The sequence below is a fragment of the Coregonus clupeaformis genome, chromosome 20 (genome assembly GCF_020615455.1).
Source record: "Coregonus clupeaformis isolate EN_2021a chromosome 20, ASM2061545v1, whole genome shotgun sequence".
NCBI classification, from domain to species: Eukaryota; Metazoa; Chordata; class Actinopteri; order Salmoniformes; family Salmonidae; genus Coregonus; species Coregonus clupeaformis.
In genome coordinates, this window is record NC_059211.1 from 40,910,003 (window position 1) to 40,931,840 (window position 21,838).

The 21,838-nt window shown below is 39.4% G+C and overlaps 2 protein-coding genes and 1 long non-coding RNA gene across 5 annotated transcripts in view; 1 reads left to right on the plus strand and 2 right to left on the minus strand.

The window, feature by feature from the left end:
* Nucleotides 1-67: 67 nt before the first annotated feature.
* On the minus strand, nucleotides 68-5,731 carry LOC121533407. Its single transcript, XR_005994449.2, has 3 exons — nucleotides 5,551-5,731; nucleotides 2,591-2,698; nucleotides 68-1,792 (listed from the first exon to the last, which is right to left on the minus strand). It is a non-coding gene; the product is annotated as an uncharacterized LOC121533407 (long non-coding RNA).
* Nucleotides 5,732-6,627: 896 nt separating this feature from the next.
* cdkn2c (cyclin-dependent kinase inhibitor 2C (p18, inhibits CDK4)) lies at nucleotides 6,628-11,351 on the minus strand. Of its 2 annotated transcripts, none has more exons than XM_041839324.2 (3): nucleotides 10,631-11,351; nucleotides 9,770-9,896; nucleotides 6,628-8,035 (listed from the first exon to the last, which is right to left on the minus strand). In XM_041839324.2, the coding sequence occupies exons 2-3, from the start codon at nucleotides 9,893-9,895 to the stop codon at nucleotides 7,676-7,678; spliced, it is 486 nt and encodes a 161-aa protein (XP_041695258.1). In that variant the 5' UTR covers nucleotide 9,896; nucleotides 10,631-11,351; the 3' UTR covers nucleotides 6,628-7,675. The 2 variants fall into 2 exon arrangements, with proteins under 2 accessions (XP_041695258.1, XP_041695257.1); XM_041839323.1 differs by having other exon boundaries at nucleotides 10,569-11,349.
* Nucleotides 11,352-20,046: 8,695 nt separating this feature from the next.
* The window catches only part of faf1 (Fas (TNFRSF6) associated factor 1), a 79,063-nt gene continuing 77,271 nt past the window's right edge, over nucleotides 20,047-21,838 (plus strand). For both annotated transcript variants that reach the window (XM_041839327.2, XM_041839328.2), the window contains exon 1: nucleotides 20,047-20,357. In XM_041839327.2, the coding sequence (XP_041695261.1) occupies nucleotides 20,307-20,357 (51 nt within the window). In that variant the 5' untranslated portion in view covers nucleotides 20,047-20,306. The remainder of the gene's footprint in view (nucleotides 20,358-21,838) is intronic.

The window sequence follows — 21,838 nt, forward strand, 5'->3', positions numbered from 1 at the left end:
CCCTGGACGACGCTGGGCCAATTGTGCGCCGCCCATGAGTCTCCCGGTCGCGGCCGGCTGCGACAGAGCCTGGATTCGAACCAGGATCTCTAGTGGCACAGTTAGCACTGCGATGCAGTGCCTTAGACCACTGCGCCACTGTATCCTTAATTGGTGAGTTTCTTAGACTAATGATCAGTTAGAAAGTGATCATATTGGATGCAGAGGTTTGTTGGTCTGCTAGGGGTTGGTCAAAAGGTGTTTTCAATCAAAGTACTCTTGTTTAGCACAGTCTTTCTAGACTGCACATCACGTTTCATAGCAGAGATATTCAACATTAAATTCACCCAATTCAGTGTCTTAGTCATATTACCAAGACCATATGATTTATCATAATTAGGCCCCTGTGTTTTGGTTAATCATGTCACATGACCTGGATTTTAACCTTTTATTTTAAGTATTTTCCAGAAATGAGAATTAATGAAAAATGAAAGCAATTGTCTGAGGATGGTGCTGGACCATCTGACATAAAAAAGAAGGGGACAGTTTGATGAAAAAGCTTGAAATAAAGGTTAAAATCCAGGTTATGTGACATGATTAACCAAAACACAGGGCCCTGTTTCATAATGCATACACACGAGTCATTGAGTTAATTTAAATTAATTTAGTTACATGCCCTAGAGTTTATTTATTAGTTCAACATATGAACCATCATGTTGTGCAAGGGGTTTGGAAATTAGTGTGCTAACCACCCCAAATCCTTTGATTTTTGTGCTGCAAAGTGTTCGTCTGCATCTGTCTGAGCACGTGCGTTTCCTCATCCTACTTGTAAATAATGTTGTTTTTCCAAGAATTTCCTGATTTTCATACTTAAACATAGAAAAAATACCTAATGTATTATGATAACATGCTGGGACCTTTTAACAACTATTCAATCAGCACAGTTCGCTGTAACCAATAGTTAATAAATAATGGGTATGGTTTTGGTCATGTTATGTTGCTGTATTTTGTCTGGCTCCAATTAAATGTAAATGTTGAAAATGTAAATGTTTATTTACATTTTATTTTAAATGGGGGCAAGGTATCTTTCATGTTAAGTGATCATTTTGGGAGATGATTTAATCAAAGTATTTTAGATGTACTTTGTTAATTGAAAACCTCTTCTCTCATAGTTGGGAAAAATATGCCAATTTTCCATAAATTACTATGAAGGCATAAAATCTTGATCTATTTTCTTAGTCCAAAGTTTTTTTATGTGAAGAGCGGTGTATTATCTATATTACAAAGGAAGTAATGTAGTAGTTTGTCACTCTGTTTTCTCCTCATCCCAGACATTTAATTAATCACATTCAGAGGGCTAGTCACCTTTGTAAGGTATGCCCTTTGCACGTGGTGACATAATGATACAGATCTTAGATTTCCTCAGTGGAGGTTGAAAACATGCCTTGAGTGATCATTAGTCCACTGTTGATACGGTCCCAAAATGTTTTCAAGATATTGGACTTTCAAGAAGCAAAGTGTCACTTGCCACATCATTATTTGATGTGAAACGCATAATCATGATGACTGGCAGGTGACACTTTGCTTCTTGAAAATCCTATGCCTTGAAAACTTGACAGCTGACATGCAAAACATTTTGGGACTGTATCAACAGTGGACTAATGAAAAAAATACCAAAAGATAGTGTTTGTGTGGATTTTTCCTTAAATCTTTTTGTTTTATTTTGATCTCCATTCAGTGTGGAGCTCCATTGCCTTCGGTCTTATGAGATGGATGTTGATTAGCTCCCAGGCTGGCATGGGACTCAGATTATCTGAAAGAGATGAGGGGAGTGAACATGGATCCCAGACATGGTTTAGGATTGGCCTGGTCGCTGCCCATGAGTTTTAAGGAAACTAGAGATGGTGGGAATGCTGAAAGATGAAGCAACAATGAGATTGTGTACTTCAAATTATCCACAGCCCCCAACAGCATAAATTACAGGAATGCACTGCAAGACTAGCAGATATATGTAAGGTGTGTTTGTATGGGTGCCTGTGAGAATTGTCTTTGTAATGTATAAATATGCATATGATATGTACTACAGGCAAATAATAAATAGAAACTATGCTATGGAACATGTTTGTTAGTGATTTTTTTTAATGGTGTCTTAGCTAAAACCAGGCAGTTTCTATTCTAACAAATGTACTCTGTTTTGCAAACCCTCGAGACACAAGCAATGTGTGTTGTTTCTACAAAATGTTCTCCTTACATTTCCGGAATTAACCAACCTACCAACAGTTGCACATTTTGAACTTGTAATTGAAAATATGTCCAGTAGAGGGATTTGATATTAATAATAAACTTGCCTCCATTGTCAAAACAAAACCAATATTTCCAACAAGAGTATAAGAAACAATTTGTACTGATAAAAAAAAAAAAACACGAATAGAAAAACAACATTCACAATTGCTTTACACATAAGACATTGACCTATTCGGTGCAGTCTCCAACTCAGAATTGTAGCACACTTTTGTACGTAGACAGAGCCAGGTAGTAATCCTAAAGTAGTATTCTAGTAGAAAAACGATAATACATCTGTGTACGTGGGGATTTATATTTTCTACACAACCTGCTCACTGATCCTCCCTGCAGCCATGTTCCACACTGAGAAAGCCTGCGGGAGGAAGCTGCCTTTGATGAAGGCCCTCCTGTCACTCTCCCTAACCAGAATACACTGCTGAAAGAAATAGGAAGTATATACAGTGGGGAGAACAAGTATTTGATACACTGCCGATTTTGCAGGGTTTCTTACTTACAAAGCATGTAGAGGTCTGTAATTTTTATCATAGGTACACTTCAACTGTGAGAGATGGAATCTAAAACAAAAATACAGAAAATCACATTGTATGATTTTTAAGTAATTAATTTGCATTTTATTGCATGACATAAGTATTTGATCACCTACCAACCAGTAAGAATTCCGGCTCTCACAGACCTGTTAGTTTTTCTTTAAGAAGCCCTCCTGTTCTCCACTCATTACCTGTATTAACTGCACCTGTTTGAACTCGTTACCTGTATAAAAGACACCTGTCCACACACTCAATCAAACAGACTCCAACCTCTCCACAATGGCCAAGACCAGAGAGCTGTGTAAGGACATCAGGGATAAAATTGTAGACCTGCACAAGGCTGGGATGGGCTACAGGACAATAGGCAAGCAGGTTGGTGAGAAGGCAACAACTGTTGGCGCAATTATTAGAAAATGGAAGAAGTTCAAGATGACGGTCAATCACCCTCGGTCTGGGGCTCCATGCAAGATCTCACCTCGTGGGGCATCAATGATCATGAGGAAGGTGAGGGATCAGCCCAGAACTACACGGCAGGACCTGGTCAATGACCTGAAGAGAGCTGGGACCACAGTCTCAAAGAAAACCATTAGTAACACACTACGCCGTCATGGATTAAAATCCTGCAGCGCACGCAAGGTCCCCCTGCTCAAGCCAGCGCATGTCCAGGCCCGTCTGAAGTTTGCCAATGACCATCTGGATGATCCAGAGGAGGAATGGGAGAAGGTCATGTGGTCTGATGAGACAAAAATTTAGCTTTTTGGTCTAAACTCCACTCGCCGTGTTTGGAGGAAGAAGAAGGATGAGTACAACCCCAAGAACACCATCCCAACCGTGAAGCATGGAGGTGGAAACATCATTCTTTGGGTATGCTTTTCTGCAAAGGGGACAGGACGACTGCACCGTATTGAGGGGAGGATGGATGGGGCCATGTATCGCGAGATCTTGGCCAACAACCTCCTTCCCTCAGTAAGAGCATTGAAGATGGGTCATGGCTGGGTCTTCCAGCATGACAATGACCCGAAACACACAGCCAGGGCAACTAAGGAGTGGCTCCGTAAGAAGCATCTCAAGGTCCTGGAGTGGCCTAGCCAGTCTCCAGACCTGAACCCAATAGAAAATCTTTGGAGGGAGCTGAAAGTCTGTATTGCCCAGCGACAGCCCCGAAACCTGAAGGATCTGGAGAAGGTCTGTATGGAGGAGTGGGCCAAAATCCCTGCTGAAGTGTGTGCAAACCTGGTCAAGACCTACAGGAAACGTATGATCTCTGTAATTGCAAACAAAGGTTTCTGTACCAAATATTAAGTTCTGCTTTTCTGATGTATCAAATACTTATGTCATGCAATAAAATGCAAATTAATTACTTAAAAATCATACAATGTGATTTTATGGATTTTTGTTTTAGATTCCGTCTCTCACAGTTGAAGTGTACCTATGATAAAAATTACAGACCTCTACATGCTTTGTAAGTAGGAAAACCTGCAAAATCGGCAGTGAATCAAATACTTGTTCTCCCCACTGTATATATATACACACACACCCTGTTGTGGTTAGGCGTTCTTTAGCTGCAAGCACCATTTTTCTGAATCGTTTCTCGAGAAAAAAAAGGGAAATATCTCTTTGCCATGTCAATGAGAAAGGTAACACATTCAAATTCCAGTGTAGATAGAGGTCATGTTCCAAAAGTTGGGCATGACACAGAGGTCAAAGGCTCTCTGGATTCTCTTTTCATGTCAAAATAGTTTTTAGTCCCCTACTTCCCTGGGTGTAAAGAGACCAGGAGTTACACCAACAGTGTTAGGGGTGTGTAGATGTTGATCAACTCATAATGCAGTGGGCCACAGGGCAACTTAGTGAGACAATCCTGTTATGAAATCAGACAGTAACAGAGGATGAGTTCGTACATTGTCACTCTTTCTCTCTCGTTCTCTCTTTTTTCCCTCCCCCCGGGTCTAGCCGATTGTGAAAAAGATTCTGTGCCAGTTGAAATGTCTTTTGACTTTCGTCACCTTGAACCCTGGATAATGGCTAGACTGCCCACGTCTTACTGGGACTAAATGTCTCCCTTGTAAAGTGACTATGTGTGTCTTAATGTGCCTTTCCTGGTTAAATAAACGTTGTTGTTTTTTAAAATAAAATAAAATATTCCACTGATTTGTTTTTGGATAGAATCGACTGACTCAGCTGCAGAGGCAATGAAACAGCCATAATGGAATGAGACATAAGGGGTGAAACTGGTATGAGGGTGAGTGAGAGAATGGTCAAAATAAGGTACTGATAAGAACAATTAATCATAGTGAGGATGTCTAAAGATATGGGGAAAACAAACATGGATGTATTTATTATTAATCTGCCCATGTGGCGTCTAAATCAGGGTTATCAATGTATTTTCTATTCAAACCATGTTTAGGGTCATCACTTTTAGATGTAACTTCCTTCCAATTCGCACCAGAAGTTCTCAACAGTAATACTGTATCATATTGCAATATTCATCATGGGCCATAACTCCCCCCTCTCGCACGCTCAAGTTGTGGAAAAATGTTTGACAGTGCAGAATTTCCAGAAATCCAGGAGTATCTGAAAAACAGCCTATATAAAATCCATAAACCATCATACACGTTCTGACATCCTTTAATGGACAGGATTCCTACATTTGTAATTTCAAACCATATCAAATCTAACCTACATCTGAATCGGACAATCATGAAGATGCACTGATAATTACATTCAATCGGATACCTACCTGACTACTTGTGCCTTAGTGATTGTATCCCGATTTATTAAAGTAGTCTCTTCGCTTTTCTTGCATTAATTATCAAACTTGTTTGAGCGACAACACGATGAGATGCACACAACCAGGAAGAAGCCAAACACATATTTATAGTAGCTATTACATAGCCATTCACAGTTTGACTACGCTGATATTTATGCAGTGTGTTTTCTTTCTAATAAATATTCACGTTTTCTCGCTTTTCAAATAAAAATAATATTGCCATTCAAAGCGCCAAAATTCGAAAATATGACGGTGGGATTAAAAGGGACATGTTCCTCCTACTCACCTAACGGTTGTAGCCTATGGTTTTGCTTTGCTTCTCTTCAAGTGGCCAGCACAAGCGTGTGATTGTTTGAAGTTCGTATTTTAATGTTCATTGCACTGTCAATTTGCAAAGGAATAACAATATAACAATATATATAAGAATCGCCTATCCAAGTGGTGAGTGGCCTATAATTTCATGCAGATATTATTTGTCTTGGTTATATCAAATAATGTGATCTAACATGTGCCATAATGGCATCTGAACTATCCTATAAGTATTACTGTAATTGTAAGTGAGGCATGCTGAGATGATGTACTGATTCAAAATCTGTTTGAATGTGAAATTAGGGTGGCCTATAGACAGACATGCAATGGTTTGAATAGCCCCATAAAATAAAGAAACTCTATAGCCACCTCAAAACTAACATTACGTGATTTCATAATCACACTGATATTACTAGACACTCAATTCAGAAGTAACGGGGATGTCATCTAGCCCATGTTTGGATATGAGTAACAATATTTTGCTGCATTTTTCATTTCGAACGCTATGTAGGCTATTTGCGCTCCAGCTCAGATATTTCATTCCAATATATAGGTCCACTTTGAATAGCCTATATTTTCCTCGAATGACTGAGTAAAGGAAAGGCTATAGTGTATTACACAATCATTCAAGTAGGTGCATTGATCACAACTGTAGTGCTGAGTAGCCTAGGCTATGATAAAAGCATGGGGATCTAGAAAAAATGTCAAATGCTAAAAAACAACAACAACACAACAATCTAATAATCAGTGGACAACTGAATTTATTCGTCTCACAAATGACAACAGTGCAAAACATCGATTAGCAATATTCAAATAGAAGACAATATAGTAAAATGACGCCGTCTACATTCAATTTAAAACAAATTGTGACCTAAAACGCCAATCAGAAAATTAAACAAACAGGTTAAACAATGCAGACCTGTAGTCGGTTGCTGTCTTTGGTACAAAATAAAACGTCAATATTAGCAAACGCATGGTTTCACAGTTCATTACAAAATGTACTTGTTTCCCTATTTACAAAGTGCAAATAAAATCGAAAAGAATCGCCACATCAGTCAGGCTACCATTAGATTGGTAATTTATTACCAATGGTCTGCAAGGACAAGGAGAAGAAAGGTATAGGCTACAGCTTTTTACTCGAAATAGCATGAGTTTAATTAACCATGACAAATGGGACAAAATAAGACATTTGCTATGGTGCACAAGAGTACAATGGATGAAGAGGGTCATCTATTTAAATTGTTACAGCCTACGGAAGTTAAACGATACAATGTTGTTCCTCATTTCATTTGAAATGGTCGTTATAGCCTACTAAACCCATCTCAAATTCAGTTATTATAATATTCGGATTGAATTGAATTTGAAAGACAAATTCCTCTTAATTTTCACCAGCCATTAGGCTTATGCCACTATAGGCAACATCCAAAAACTCGACATCATGTTGCAGCTCCAGATGTTGTTGAGTTGTTGGGGAAATGTTGTGGGCCTAAAAGTGTTACATTGATTACAATTATTGTTATAGATCCAGTGGCATATAATCTTGTCACATTTTTTTCCGCAATGGAGCAAACTGAAGTCAAAACCTATATGGAATTTTGTGTTCTTATCAGGTTACAAGGAAACGTAACTCCCCTGAGTTCATGATATCCTTTATGGTTGAGGGTTGAGGCTATCATGTCTGAAAACATCCAAACACATTGTAACCAAGGAGAGGTAGATTACATTTTTGCTAATCTCTCCCTCTCTCTCCACCTCTTTATCCCAGTCAGGATTGTCCCATGTATATTCATAAATTCATGTGCGCCTGAATGTATTGCGCAATGGATACTCTATGGTTCATAGTCGCCAAATCATAAGGTGTATGGCCTCTGGAGTTGCGCCTTGCGGCGTCCGTCGTACAACCAACAAGGAGCTGAACCACATCAAGATAGCCTTCTCTTGCCGCTAGATGCAATGGAAGATTGCCGTCGTTGTCCAGGAAGTTGACGTCTGCGCCATAATCCATCAGGACGCGTAGGGTGTCCACATATCCATCCCTTGCAGCATCATGAGTGATAGTGAGACCCCTGACATGGTCGCGCACGTTTGGATTTGCGTTCGCCCTCAGCAGCGCTTCCGCGATGGCTGGGTTACCAAGTTTCATCACCTGTAAAATATAATGAGAAGAGGAATAGAGCAGGATAATTACACATAAATAATAATATAAAGACAAATGTAGGCTATAGGAAGTAAAGGCTACTGTTTTAATAGAAATAATTTAGGGCTATGTTGCAGAGACACACAGGTCTAGATTTACACCTATGTTTTCAAAAGGAATGATCCAAAACAAATCGAACCCACTAAAATATGTATCAGTCCTGGGATATAATCTATTATCTTAACCTTTTTGATTCTTCTTCCACCTAAATGCTGTAGACCAATTACCTTCTGATAAACAGGCATACACTTAATTCAATCACAGAGCCTTAGCTGATCATCATTATATAATTAAGTTTCATGATAGGCCTATATATTTTTCATTTGGAATAGAGGAGTGATACGAATAGCTTATTACAGTTTTGTGACTGAGTTTTTTGTATGACACAGTTTTGTGTCATAGGCCTACTTAGATTATCGTTTTTTTAATTAACAAAGGTCAAGCTTTGAGCGCTTTGAATTTGAGTATGCCAATTTGTAAATTGTAATTATACATTCAACAGGTTAAAGCAACTTGTCCTACATTTCTCAAAAACGTGTGTTATGGTTCAGTCAATGAACCATACTTGAACCACTTTTAGCATTTTCATCTGTGCCCTATGCCCTATGACATGGTAAGAGATTAGCCTATCTGAACATCTATGCAGCATGGTCGTATGAACAGGCTGTCCAAATCAACCAAGTCTTTCACAATCTGCAATTTGTTAGTTTTTCATATGAGTTTGATTGTGTAATTTGACAAAACAATAAACTGTAGTTACATTCCTATAGCAAACATAGCATTTTGGGACTCCCATGTGGTTCAAGGCAGTTATTCAGAGGTATCGGTCAAGGAGGTAACAATTTAAGCAAAGCAATACCGTATAAGTTATCAACCATCATAATTTTAGCATGAGATGAAATTGTTTAACTATAGGCCTATAATTCGAGAAATATTCTTGTTGAAAACAATTACATTTTTCATAGGCCTATTTGAGTGTGCATGCGGGCCCAAAGTGGTGCATGGGGTCATGCAGTGTCTTGAAGTTTCTATATTATCTTCTTTATCACTATTGATCAATGATCTATGGCACAAATTATTCTTTAAAAATACCAAAACGTAATCACATTATTCAACGAGTTTTCATAGTGAACCCATGTGATTCACCATCTTCATTAAGAAATATAAAGCTGCTAAACTTTTAGCCTACAGAATGTGTTAAAAAAAATAAAAAATAAGAAGATATTCTAAAAACAACAACAACAACATTGCATTGCAATTAGAGTGTTGTATTCTGTATTTCACTTCTCTGTTAAATCATATATAAATCATTAATCTACATTGGGGTTTTTTGTGGTTCAGATAGTGCTACTAAAGTACGGCCTATAAGTCACTTTAAAGCCCTCTAATTCCATAAATCATACAATAAAAATATGACATCCAACATAGTAGTCTATGCTATATAAGGCCTTGAAAATCACTTGGATTTTTTCAATTAAGTCCAAGTTACAGAAATTGTATAGCCTCTTAATACTTGTACCACTTTATTTGTCACCAAAGCACACCGTTTAGTGTATTTTACATTATGTCAATGCACACATATGCTAAGATGTTGTAGTTTAAGTTGAAATCGATCATATAACTTCTGAATAGACTGAATCATGAATTTATAGATTTAGGCTTCATAGAAAATGTATCACCAACCTGTAACGGTGTCCTGCCGAATTCATTGTTTGCATTAACATCTGCTCCGTTCTGTAATAACATCTCAACTTCTGCTAAGTCTCCTCTTGCAGATGCACTGCTCAGTCTGTTTGTCTCTCCAGTCATTCTTGGTGGACGAAAACAATAAAGAGAATAAGGTTAAATTATACAGGTTAAAAACGTTGATAGGCCTCCTCTGTATGTGCTTGATTTTGATGGTAAGTCTTGGTTGTGACGCAAGGCACTGCTAAAGTGTAGTAAATAGTCCGTAGCCCTCTAAAAGAAATTGGTAGGCTACACTGCCAGGGTCCGCCTCCCTTTTTAATGCCATCCCACTGTAACAACTCGCTTCGGCACGGAAAACAACAGGGATGTCACGCCATTTCCAACTCAAGTTTATGGTCATCATCACCTTCCTTAAAAAAAATTATTTTCATCACGTTGGATTGGTGTTTGGGATTTCCAGTAGTGGACCAAGATGCACTAAGTTGAAAAACTAAATACTAATTCCAATCGTCCAGCCTGCAGAGTTGAAGTTTAATCTTTATTCTTGAACCCCGTTCACGTGTAGTCGATAACATTTGAGATTCTGAAATAGAGTTCATGGATATTTACCATATTTATTTATAGGCTAAACCGGTGTTATTCCAGATGATTTTATCCAACTCTGCAGGCAGCATAGCCTACCCTCATTATATTTTAACCTATAGCCTAATAATGTCTTCTAAATACAGGGAGGGGGGATATGTACATGAAATGATATCACCAAACAGTTACAACACATTAGGCTACAACTCACATTCAATGTCCAATTCGACCTTGAGTAAAAACCCATATTACGCTATTCTGTTTCATAGATACCCTACGACGTTCGATAGCCTACTTCACTCCGGGCTTGACGACATAGGTTAGCCTACAGGTGCAACTCCTCTGAAACTCCCCAAAATGCTGGTCTGCTCCTCTCAAAAGCGTCGCCTATGTCCTGCAACTGTATCCATGGCTGCCGTTTCGATAAGCGCTTGCAACTTTGTAGCGTCTGATTGCCGACTTGCTCTCACCAGTCCCGGCTGAGAAAGAGATCTTGGAAAGAAATATTTCTGACAACGTTAGGTTATCCAATGACATTTGGAGAGATGCTTGTTCAGACTTTTATGTAAACTTCCCGCCCATTTTCAAATGATGATACATGGTCTGGATATCGTCCTTCTTTTGGTTCATTAATAGGAAAGTGTTTGTTCAGACAGTGCGCGGGAACAGTTTCGTCATTTGATAAGCAAAGTTATCTTCTTCCACTGAGCACATTACTGTAGCAGTATAGGCGACCATCTGTTATACTTAAAATATTTAGGCTACTAAACTTTTGTAAAGGTGGGTAAATAAATTAAATCAACGACACCACGGAGTTTACGGGACTTAGTAGCGTTTCAAGTTCAGCCTGCAATAGGCATATGCCGAGTAGGGACTTAGTAGCGTTTCGAGTTCAGCCTGCAATAGGCATATGCCGAGTAGGTGTAGCCTAGTCGTGTAGGAATATAAAACAGAAAAGCCTACATGATTTTCGACCTATAGCCTAGCCTTCATATAACAATCCCCTACTAGATAAAACACCTCCTTAGCATCATTTGTTGAATGAGTTCACTCATTCGATTGGTTGGCAGTCAATATTTAGAGGGGGGGGAAACGCTGGTCTTGACATCACTTATTTTTGAAATACAGAACCCTACGCCCACATAACAGTCGATGAGAGCAAGAGAAGGAGGGCGGGACTAAAAAAAAAGGCTTCAGTTGTGACGATAGCCTAGGCTTCTTTCCCGGTTGCAAGATCACATTTTCATAACCGAAAAATGCCACGGAGTGTTGTTCTAGAACAGTTAATATTGCTCTCTGGTTAGGCTCGGCAGCGCTCTCTGGCAAAGACAACAATGATAACCTATATGATAAGCATGATTATTTTGCTATAGGTCTGTATGCCTAGATGAGGTATTAAAAGCCCAGTCTTTATCATTTCAACACCCTTTCTTTGGTAAAATGAGGGATGGAAATTATTAATAGACAGAGCTAGATTGCAAGGACTGATAGTGAGATTGATAGTTTTAACATATTTTAAAGATATAGCTTTTAACCTACATTGTTAAAAGACTCAATTGACAATGAAAAAACAACCTTACATTTTGGGTTATGATGGGGGACAGTTGTAGGGCCTATCCCACTAAGTACGGAGCGACGCAGACGTCTTTTGGATGTCTTTCTTTGGTCCTGTCCAGACCGCCCATCTTTTTTTGGTATTTTATTGGTGCGGTCCGAACCCGCCTTGATTTCAACATTAATAGATGTCTATGTTTGGTTCATATTTGGTCCGGTCCGAACCGGCCTATATTTGGCCCAAATATAGATGTCTATAATTGGTTCAGATTTGGTCTGGGCCTTAATTTGGCCCAAACATAGACATCTATGTTTCACAAGTTTGGACAGCACAGCACAGCACAGTACAGTAGATTACACCAGAGTACAGTACATTACAGTACAGTAAAGAAAAGTTGAGTATATTACAGTACAGTACATTAGGGTACAGTACAAAACAATAGAGCACAATAGAGTACTGTAAAGTAAAGAAAAGTATAGTTCAGTACAGTACAGTACAGTACACTAGAGTATAGTACAGTATAATGTACTGTATTGTACCCTACTCTACTTTAATGTACTATACTCTACTGAACTAAGCTGTACTGTACTGTACTGTACTGTACTGAATTAAACTCTACTGTACTGTACTGTACTGAATTAAACTGTACTGTACCCTACTGTACTCTACTGAATTCAACTGTACTGTACTGTACTGTACTGTACTCTACTCTACTGAATAAACTGTACTGTTCTGTACTGTACGTGAAATTTCCTTTTGTAGGATAGCCGGAGGCAAAGTCATTATTATGTGTCGGGTGATTGGTTGAGGCTTCTTGGGTGCTTAACATCACTCCAAGCCCTTACCAAAACACAAAACAATGGCAGACAATTTCTCTTGCCTTGGATCTAAAACCAGTAGTAGCTAACCACCAACTTCAATGACAGTTATCTTAAAATTAAAAGACATATCTAGTATTCCGACACCCCAATAACATTGTTGCCGAGGTGGGCTTGTTAGCTAGCTAAAGGGTTTGAGTCACCTCAGCCATTTTTTATAAAACAGCTCAGCTAGTGACGCTAGCTAGCTAATGTTAGCTAGACTGCGTTACACTCAGGAGCTCATTGGCACATAGACATAGGTTTCAGGAGCCAGCTGGTTAAATAGGATTCTACCATGGGCAACAATAACTGGTGACAAGTTCGTTTTCAGACAAATATGTTCAACTCATAGTTAGTTTATCCACTGACCACCACATTTAGAAGGATAGCTAAATTACCGTAATGTAGCTAGCTAGCTAGTTAAGTGGCCAGGCACTAGCCACTAACGTTACTAGCCAACTAATGGTGATTTCCTATTCTTTGATACATTTGGGTTAACTTGCTCATATCAAGCAACATACAGTTTGTGGAAAGGTAAAAATAACAATAAGTGGACTTGTTTTATGAATCGGACAGTGAAACTAAAATAGATTTGTAGCTAGCTGGTGAGGCGTTCATTTATTCCCCAGTTAATTAAGCTGATGCTGGGTTTCCCAAGTCATTCGGTGCTTACTGCTCATGCCCGCAGAAAGCTAAACAGATGGCTCTGCAACGCATCGGTGTGATGTCACACGCCCTAGAAGGCTCAACCAATCACCCAACGTAAATCATGAATAATAATATTTTTGCAGGAGTATTTTTCTCCGCTCTGCTGACCAGTATTTTTCTCCGCTCACACAGGAGTAATAAAGGCCTAGTGCAGGGTTCTTCAATTCTGGTCCTGGAGGGCCGAAAAAACCTCTGTTTTTCATCCTCTCCTTCTAATCAGGGGCTAATTCAGACCTGGGACACCAGGTGAGTGCAATTAACTACCAGGTAGAAATAAAAAACAGAAGTGTTTCGGCCCTCCAGGACCGGAATTGAAGAACCCTGGCCTAGTGCATTAATTTGGTGGCCCAAAAATGTTTTAAATATATTTTTTAAATATATATTTTATCATTTCGATTTATCAAGGTGCTGCAGCTCCCTCAGCACCGCCTACTTCCCGCGGCTATGCATTGGAAAGGAGGAAATTGCCTTTATTAGCATCCCTATTTGTCAGACTTTTAAGTAAGATGAATAACCTAGGCTACTTAATTCCAGTGGTGGAAAAGTACACGATTGTCATACTTGAGTTAAAGTAAAGATAGGAAAATGACTCAAGTAAAAGTGAAAGTCACCCAGTAAAATACTATTTGAGTAAAAGTCTAAAAGTATCTGGTTTTAAATGTACCTAAGTACAGTGGTGGAAAAGTACTACATTGTCATACTTGAGTAAAAGTAAAAAGTAAAAGTAAATGCTATCGGGTGAATTCGGAAAGAGTGGGACATCATATAAACTGGGACAGCTTAATCCTGACAAGTTTATTTCTTGCAGAGAACCACATGATCAAAATCACATCACTTCATTGGTGTGACATCATAGAGAGCGGCAGAGCAAGCTACAAACAGGAAGCTCACCCAGTGAAGCACACGGTAAGATCAGTGACATAGCTTTTTTTCTGTTTTGATGTTAAGGTTATAAAACGGTCATAAATAATGCACTGTGCCAAATTGTGATGTAAATGTATATACTATGAACTGGTCAATCAAAACACATAAAAAAGTTGCCAATATTATGTTTCAATTTTGTAATTCAGTAATTTTTTAGTTGTCCTGGTTTACCAACCATAGCTAGCTAAAGTAGAACAGCATGGAATAGCTAAAGTGGGACAGTCTTGTAAGCTTTTCCAATGGAGGAAAGAGATCCAGTTTACATTACATTACACTGTACTTAAGTTAGGCAGAGCTCTGGTTCATGTAGTACTATATCCTGTTAATTTTTTTCTTGTAGTACTGTATTTGAGTGAATTCAGAAAAAGTGGGACACTTTTTGCATTTCCTTCTTCTGTAACTTATTCCGACATCTAGCCAACATATTAGCCCAACACATGATACATTTCTGAAATCGTCAGATGTTTCCTAATCACACACAATTGAATTGAATGGTTTATCTAACCTGCTGTCCCAGTCTACCGAATGCGAACTGAAAATAGGATTTTGACTCAGTGTACACAAATCGGTGTGTCATGCCTCCTGTGAATATGATATCAAAATGTATTTTGTGTGTGATTAGGAAACATCTCAAAGATTTCAGAAATGTATCATGTGTTGGGCTAATATGTTGGATAGATGTCAAAGGAGGTTACAGAAGACAGAAATGCATAAAACGTCCCACTTATTTCGTATTCACCCTACATCAAATACATTATATTAAGCAAACCAGACGGCACCATGTTATTGTTATTTTTTAAAATTTACACATAGCCGGTGGCACACTCCAATACTCAGACATTATTTACAAACGCAGTATTTGTGACTGCCAGATCAGAGGCAGTAGGGATGACAACGCGTTATATTGATACATGTGTGAATTGGACCATATTACTGTCCTGCCTGAGCATTCGGGTGTCAAGAAAATGTATGGGAGTAGAAAATACATATTTTCTTAAAGAATGTAGTGGAGTAAAAGTAAAAGTTGTCAAAAATATAAATAGTAATGTAAAGTACAGATACCCGAAAAAACGACTTAAGTAGTACTTTAAAGTATTTTGACTTAAGTACTTTACACCCCTGCTTCATTCATTATGGTGATGATCATTAGGATTACAGATTGCCCTCTTGTGAGACATAAGATACTAAGGCTACAGTACACACAGTGTGGGCCATTGAAGCTGTCCTTCAAGTTTGTGTTCTCTTTCCTCATAGTAGGCCTATTTACACATTTGATGTGCACGCTCAAAGGTAGGCCTAGGCAAATGTTAAAACTAATGACAATCCTACAATCCGTATTGTGGTCTTCTGGTTTTGTGGTACAATACAATATAATATAAGATAGTATAATATAAAGCAATACAGTACTTGCGTTATTGGTCCATTTGCAATTTGCAAATCCTTTATTTTTTTAGTGTCACTCACAGTAGCCATTCCAACCTTACACAACACACGTATCATGCTGGAAGCAGTAGTAGTAGCATATAGGCCTAGTAGAAAAGCAAAATAGCAAACTATTACACAAACAAAAACATTAACTGTACTACATTTTCTGTCTCTTTTGTTTAGCCGACATACCGGCTATTAAATGTATTTATCAAAGAGAATTGTAACTTTAAGAATATCAGATGAGATTCCTCATGATGCCAAACTTTGGGCATACAGTGAAGGCGCAAAGTTACAATGCTGCAGATAGAGCCCTCTTTGGAGACTCGTTTGTGCTTTACACATTGCAGTTCTATCTGCAATGTTCTGAACATTGTGGCAAAATGAACCATATCCATAGAGAATAATAGAGGCCTCTAGTGGCCGAAAGGCAGTTTTAGCATGGGCAGCGCCATTGGGGGCTTCCACCATGCTTCCGCCATTTTAAAGTGGTCAAAGTAGGCCTAGTCAACTTGGTGGGGATTCCTATGGATTATAGCTTCAATGGCACAGCCAATGCTGTCACAGACACTATAGATGGGTTAGCTGACAACGTCACAAAAACGATGTGCACGCTTCAATGGGGAATTGTTGTGATTCTGGATGGCCAGATAGCTACCGACAATGACAAGAAACTGCCATGTGGGGAATCGTAAGTGACTCGTTTCAGCTAGTTTAATCTTAATCTTGATACCATGTCTTGTTTTGAGGTGTATGAAAAAGTATGCACTCACTAACTGTAAGTCGCTCTGGATATCTTTTTACGCTGCTGCTACTCTGTTAATTATTTATGCATAGTCACTTTAACTCTACCCACATGTACATATTAATTAAACTACCTCAACTAGCCGGTGCCCCCGCACATTGACTCTGCACCGGTACCCCCCTGTATATATAGCCTCCCTACTGTTATTTTATTTGACTTCTGCTCTTTTTTTCTCGACACTTTTTTGTTGTTTTATTCTACTTTTTCATTAAAAATAAATGCACTGTTGGTTAAGGGCTGTAAGTAAGCATTTCACTGTAATGTCTGCACCTGTTGTATTCGGCGCATGTGGGCACTAACATTTGATTTGATTTGATTTGATAAGAGCGTCTGCTAAATGACTAAAATGTAAATGTGAATGTGTTTTGGCTGATTTCATGTCAATGCTAATATGGCTCAAATTCGCTAGCTAGCTAACCAACAACTGTAATTATGTATTTGAGAGATAACAAATGCTCATTGTACACATTTATTTATGTTTTCAATAAACATTGGAGACAAAATATAGTTCACATGTTGTCAACAATCTAAGCCAACCCCGTCTGTTTTACCCCAAAGTTGCTCATGCATCAGTTTTGTTGTAAACAACCAACCCGTTTACAATAGAGAAATAATAATGGCGTCTTTTTGTAGGCACTAACTCCGCTATGGTTCATTGAACAAAGCCTATGGAGAAAATGAATGGCGTTTTTGGAGGGTTTTTGGATAAACGCTGAAAATAAGGTCTTTTTTAAATTTATTTTATTTCACCTTTATTTAACCAGGTAAGCCAGTTGAGAACAAGTTCTCATTTACAACTGCGACCTGGCCAAGATAAAGCAAAGCAGTGCGATAAAAACAACAACACAGAGTTACATATGGGGTAAAACAAAACATAAAGTCAAAAATACAACAGAAAATATATATACAGTGTGTTCAAATGTAGCACGTTATGGAGGTAAGGCAATAAATAGGTCATAGTGCAAAATAATTACAATTAGTATTAACACTGGAATGATAGATGTACAAAAGATGATGTGCAAATAGAGATACTGGGGTGCAAATTAGCAAAATAAATAACAATATGGGGATGAGGTAGTTGGGTGGGCTAATTTCAGATGGGCTGTGTACAGGTGCAGTGATCGGTAAGGTGCTCTGACAACTGATGCTTAAAGTTAGTGAGGGAGATAAGAGTCTCCAGCTTCAGAGATTTTTGCAATTCGTTCCAGTCATTGGCAGCAGAGAACTGGAAGGAATGGCGGCCAAAGGAGGTGTTGGCTTTGGGGATGACCAGTGAGATATACCTGCTGGAGCGCATACTACGGGTGGGTGTTGCTATGGTGACCAATGAGCTAAGATAAGGTAGGGATTTGCCTAGCAGTGATTTATAGATGGCCTGGAGCCAGTGGGTTTGGCGACGAATATGTAGTGAGGACCAGCCAACAAGAGCGTACAGGTCACAGTGGTGGGTAGTATATGGGGCTTTGGTGACAAAACGGATGGCACTGTGATAGACTACATCCAATTTGCTGAGTAGAGTGTTGGAGGCTATTTTTTAAATGACATCGCTGAAGTCAAGGATCGGTAGGATAGTCAGTTTTACGAGGGCATGTTTGGCAGCATGAGTGAAGGAGGCTTTGTTGCGAAATTGGAAGCTGATTCTAGATTTAACTTTGGATTGGAGATGCTTAATGTGAGTCTGGACGGAGAGTTTACAGTCTAACCAGACACCTAGGTATTTGTAGTTGTCCACATACTCTAGGTCAGATCCGTCGAGAGTAGTGATTCTAGTCGGGTGGGCTAGTCGGGTGGGCGGGTGCCAGCAGTGTTCGATTGAAGAGCATGCATTTAGTTTTACTAGTGTTTAAGAGCAGTTGGAGGCTACTGAAGGAGTGTTGTATGGCATTTAAGCTCGTTTGGAGGTTTGTTAACACAGTGTCCAATGAAGGGCCAGATGTATACAAAATGGTGTCGTCTGCGTAGAGGTGGATCTGAGAGTCACCAGCAGCAAGAGCGACATCATTGATATACACAGAGAAAAGAGTCGGCCCAAGAATTGAACCCTGTGGCACCCCCATAGAGACTGCCAGAGGTCCAGACAACAGGCCCTCCGATTTGACACATTGAACTCTATCTGAGAAGTAGTTGGTGAACCAGGCGAGGCAGTCATTTGAGAAACCAAGGCTATTTAGCCAATAAGAATGCGGTGGTGGACAGAGTCGAAAGCCTTGGCCAGGTCGATGAAAACGGCTGCTCAGTACTGTCTATTATCGATCGCGGTTATAATATCGTTTAGGACCTTGAGCGTGGCTTAGGTGCACCCATGACCAGCTCGGAAACCGGATTGCATAGCGGGAAAGGTACGGTGGGATTCGAAATGGTCGGTGATCTGTTTGTTAGCTTGGCTTTCAAAAACTTTCGAAAGGCAGGGCAGGATGGATATAGGTCTGTAACAGTTTGGATCTAGAGTGTCACCCCCTTTGAAGAGGGGGATGACCGCGGCAGCTTTCCAATCTCTGGGGATCTCAGACGTTACGAAAGAGAGGTTGAACAGGCTAGTAATAGGAGTTGCGACAATTTTGGCGGCTAGTTTTAGAAAGAAAGGGTCCAGATTGTCTAGCCCAGATGATTTGTAGGGGTTCAGATTTTGCAGCTCTTTCAGAACATCAGCTGTCTGAATTTGTGTGAAGGAGAAGTGGGTGGGGCATGGGCAAGTTGCAGCGGAGGGTGCAGAGCTGGTGGCCGGGGTAGTGGTAGCCAGGTGGAAAGCATGGCCAGCCGTAACAAAATGCTTGTTGAAATTCTCGATTATTGTAGATTTATCGGTGGTGATAGTGTTTCCTAGCCTCAGTGTAGTGGGCAGTTGGGAGGAGGTGCTCTTATTCTCCATGGACTTTACAGTGTCCCAAAACTTTTTGGAGTTAGTGCTACAGGATACAAATTTCTGTTTGAAAAAGCTAGCCTTTGCTTTCCTAACTGCTTGTGTATATTGGTTCCTAACTTCCCTGAAAAGTTTATTGTCTGTGGTAGCCTAAACACTGGCTTAGGAAATGTTATATGTTTTGTTCTATGAGCTCATGTTAATCAGCTAACAATTACTTTTTGTAAATTTTAACGAATGTATGTTATTCAAAAAAAGCACATAAAGGCTTCATAATTCATAGTCATGTTAACTGACTACTATTATCTCATAGAACAAAACGTATAAGATCTCCTAAGCCTGTGTTAACTTCAGACCTTATTTTCTGCGTTTATTGCAAAACCCTATTCTTTCCCCATTAATTTTCCCCATAGGGATGGCTGAAAGAACCAGAGCTAACTATTTTACGGGTTTTAGGACTACAAGCTGGCGAGCTCTATGGCACAGATATAAAGGAAAGTTCTCTATCTATCTCTATGACAATATCCCACTTTGCGATTGCCGTAAAGAGAAGACACAGCCGTGAATACCGACCAGAAAAAAAGTGACGATAACAGAGAATTAAAATTCATTTAAGCCCTAAAACCCAACCCAAAGTGCGGCATTTGCAATTTACATAGCTGCCGCATATTGATGGATTGAGTTTACTGTGTATTTTGTTTACTTAAGAAGATATTTACATGATATCTTACTCACCCTTTGCTTGAGTGAGTGAGTGAGGCGAGAAAGCAAGCGATAGCTAGAAGAAGAATAGCGTTTAGGCAGTCACTGCGATGGCCTCCGATAGCAACATGGACAGAGAAATGATTCTTGCTGACTTTCAGGTTGGTTCCGACTTTCCTCAGGATACAAAGCTATCTAGATAGCTAGTTTAATTATGTTGAATCTTAACATTAAAATAATAGGCAGTGTTAACGTCAACAGCAATGTCTCGTCAGCTGACATGGCAAACACATTAGCTTGCTAGCTAGCAAGCAAGCTAACACGATAGCTAGCGAACATTAGATACATTACTAACTAACGCGTTAAGTCTAGACGCAGGAGCGAGTTTCCTACTGAATAATTACATTGTAGCATTTCTTAAAGCTCTCTGCCCCAAAAGTATCTAACGTCAACAATATGACAGCAATATAATATACCGGTCTGTCTGGTAGTTAGCTAACAGTACTGTTAGACGTCAATTTAGCGAACTGACGTTAGTTGCTAGCTAACAAGCTAGTTAGTTAAAGATGGGCACATAGCTGGGTAGTTAATTATATACGAATTTAAATACGATATAGCTAGGTTGCTTGGTGTAATTTCTTAGCGAAGATATGTTGTATGAATTGTAAATATTCTCAACTGACAGTTGGTTAGCTAGCTAACTTGTGTTGGCTTAGCTCTCTAGCTTGCTAGCTAGACAATAATTATTTCAATGTAGCACTAATACTAGCATGATCATAGTTGTTTGGTGGAATGTAAATAAAACTAGGCCACTGAAACATGTCATTAGACTGATAATAACCTGTCAGTCAAACCACCCAGTGACGTACTGAGTGGAGGACCCTCGTTCATTGAGTACCAGATCAATTTGGGTAGTTGATACCAGGTAATTACAGTATCATTCAGTGTTATGGTATTGATAATGGCAATTTATGCGAGTGGTGTACTTTCAATGCACTGTACATTAGTATATTGGTGAACATTTGGAATGTGGAGCTTTTTGAAAGTTAGCTATATATCTTAATGTCAATCAATCAAATCAAATGTATTTATAAAACCCTTTTTACATCAGCAGATGTCACAAAGTGCTATATAGAAACCCAGCCTAAAACCCCAAACAGCAAGCAATGCAGATGTAGAAGCACGGTGGCTAGGAAAAACTCTATAGAAAGGCAGGCACCTAGAACCAGGTTCTGTGGGGTGGCCAGTCCTCTTCTGGCTGTGCTGTGCTGGGTGGAGATTATAAGAGTAAATGGCCATTAAGGCCAGATTGTTGTTCAAGATGTTCAAACGTTCATAGATGACCAGCAGGGTAAAATAATCACAGTGGTTGTAGAGGGTGCAAGGAGTGCACCGTGCAACAGGTCAGTACCTCAGGAGTAAATGACAGTTGGCTTTTCATAGTCAAGCATGTAGAGGTAGAGAGGTAGAGAGCGAAACCAAACAAACACACAGCTGGTCCGTGACAAGGTAGGGGTTCCATAGCTGCAGGCAGAACAGTTGAAACTGGAGCATCAGCACGACCAGGTGGACTGGGGACAGCCAGGAGTCATCAGGCCATGTAGTCCTGAGGCATGGTCCTAGGGCTCATGTCCTCTGGGAG

Coding starts and splice junctions, on each gene's coding strand:
- cdkn2c (XM_041839324.2), bottom strand. CDS start 9,895: ATGACTGGAGAGACAAACAGACTGAGCAGTGCATCTGCAAGAGGAGAC. Junction 8,036..9,769: donor TCGGCAGGACACCGTTACAG/GTTGGTGATACA, acceptor TATATTTTACAG/GTGATGAAACTTGGTAACCC.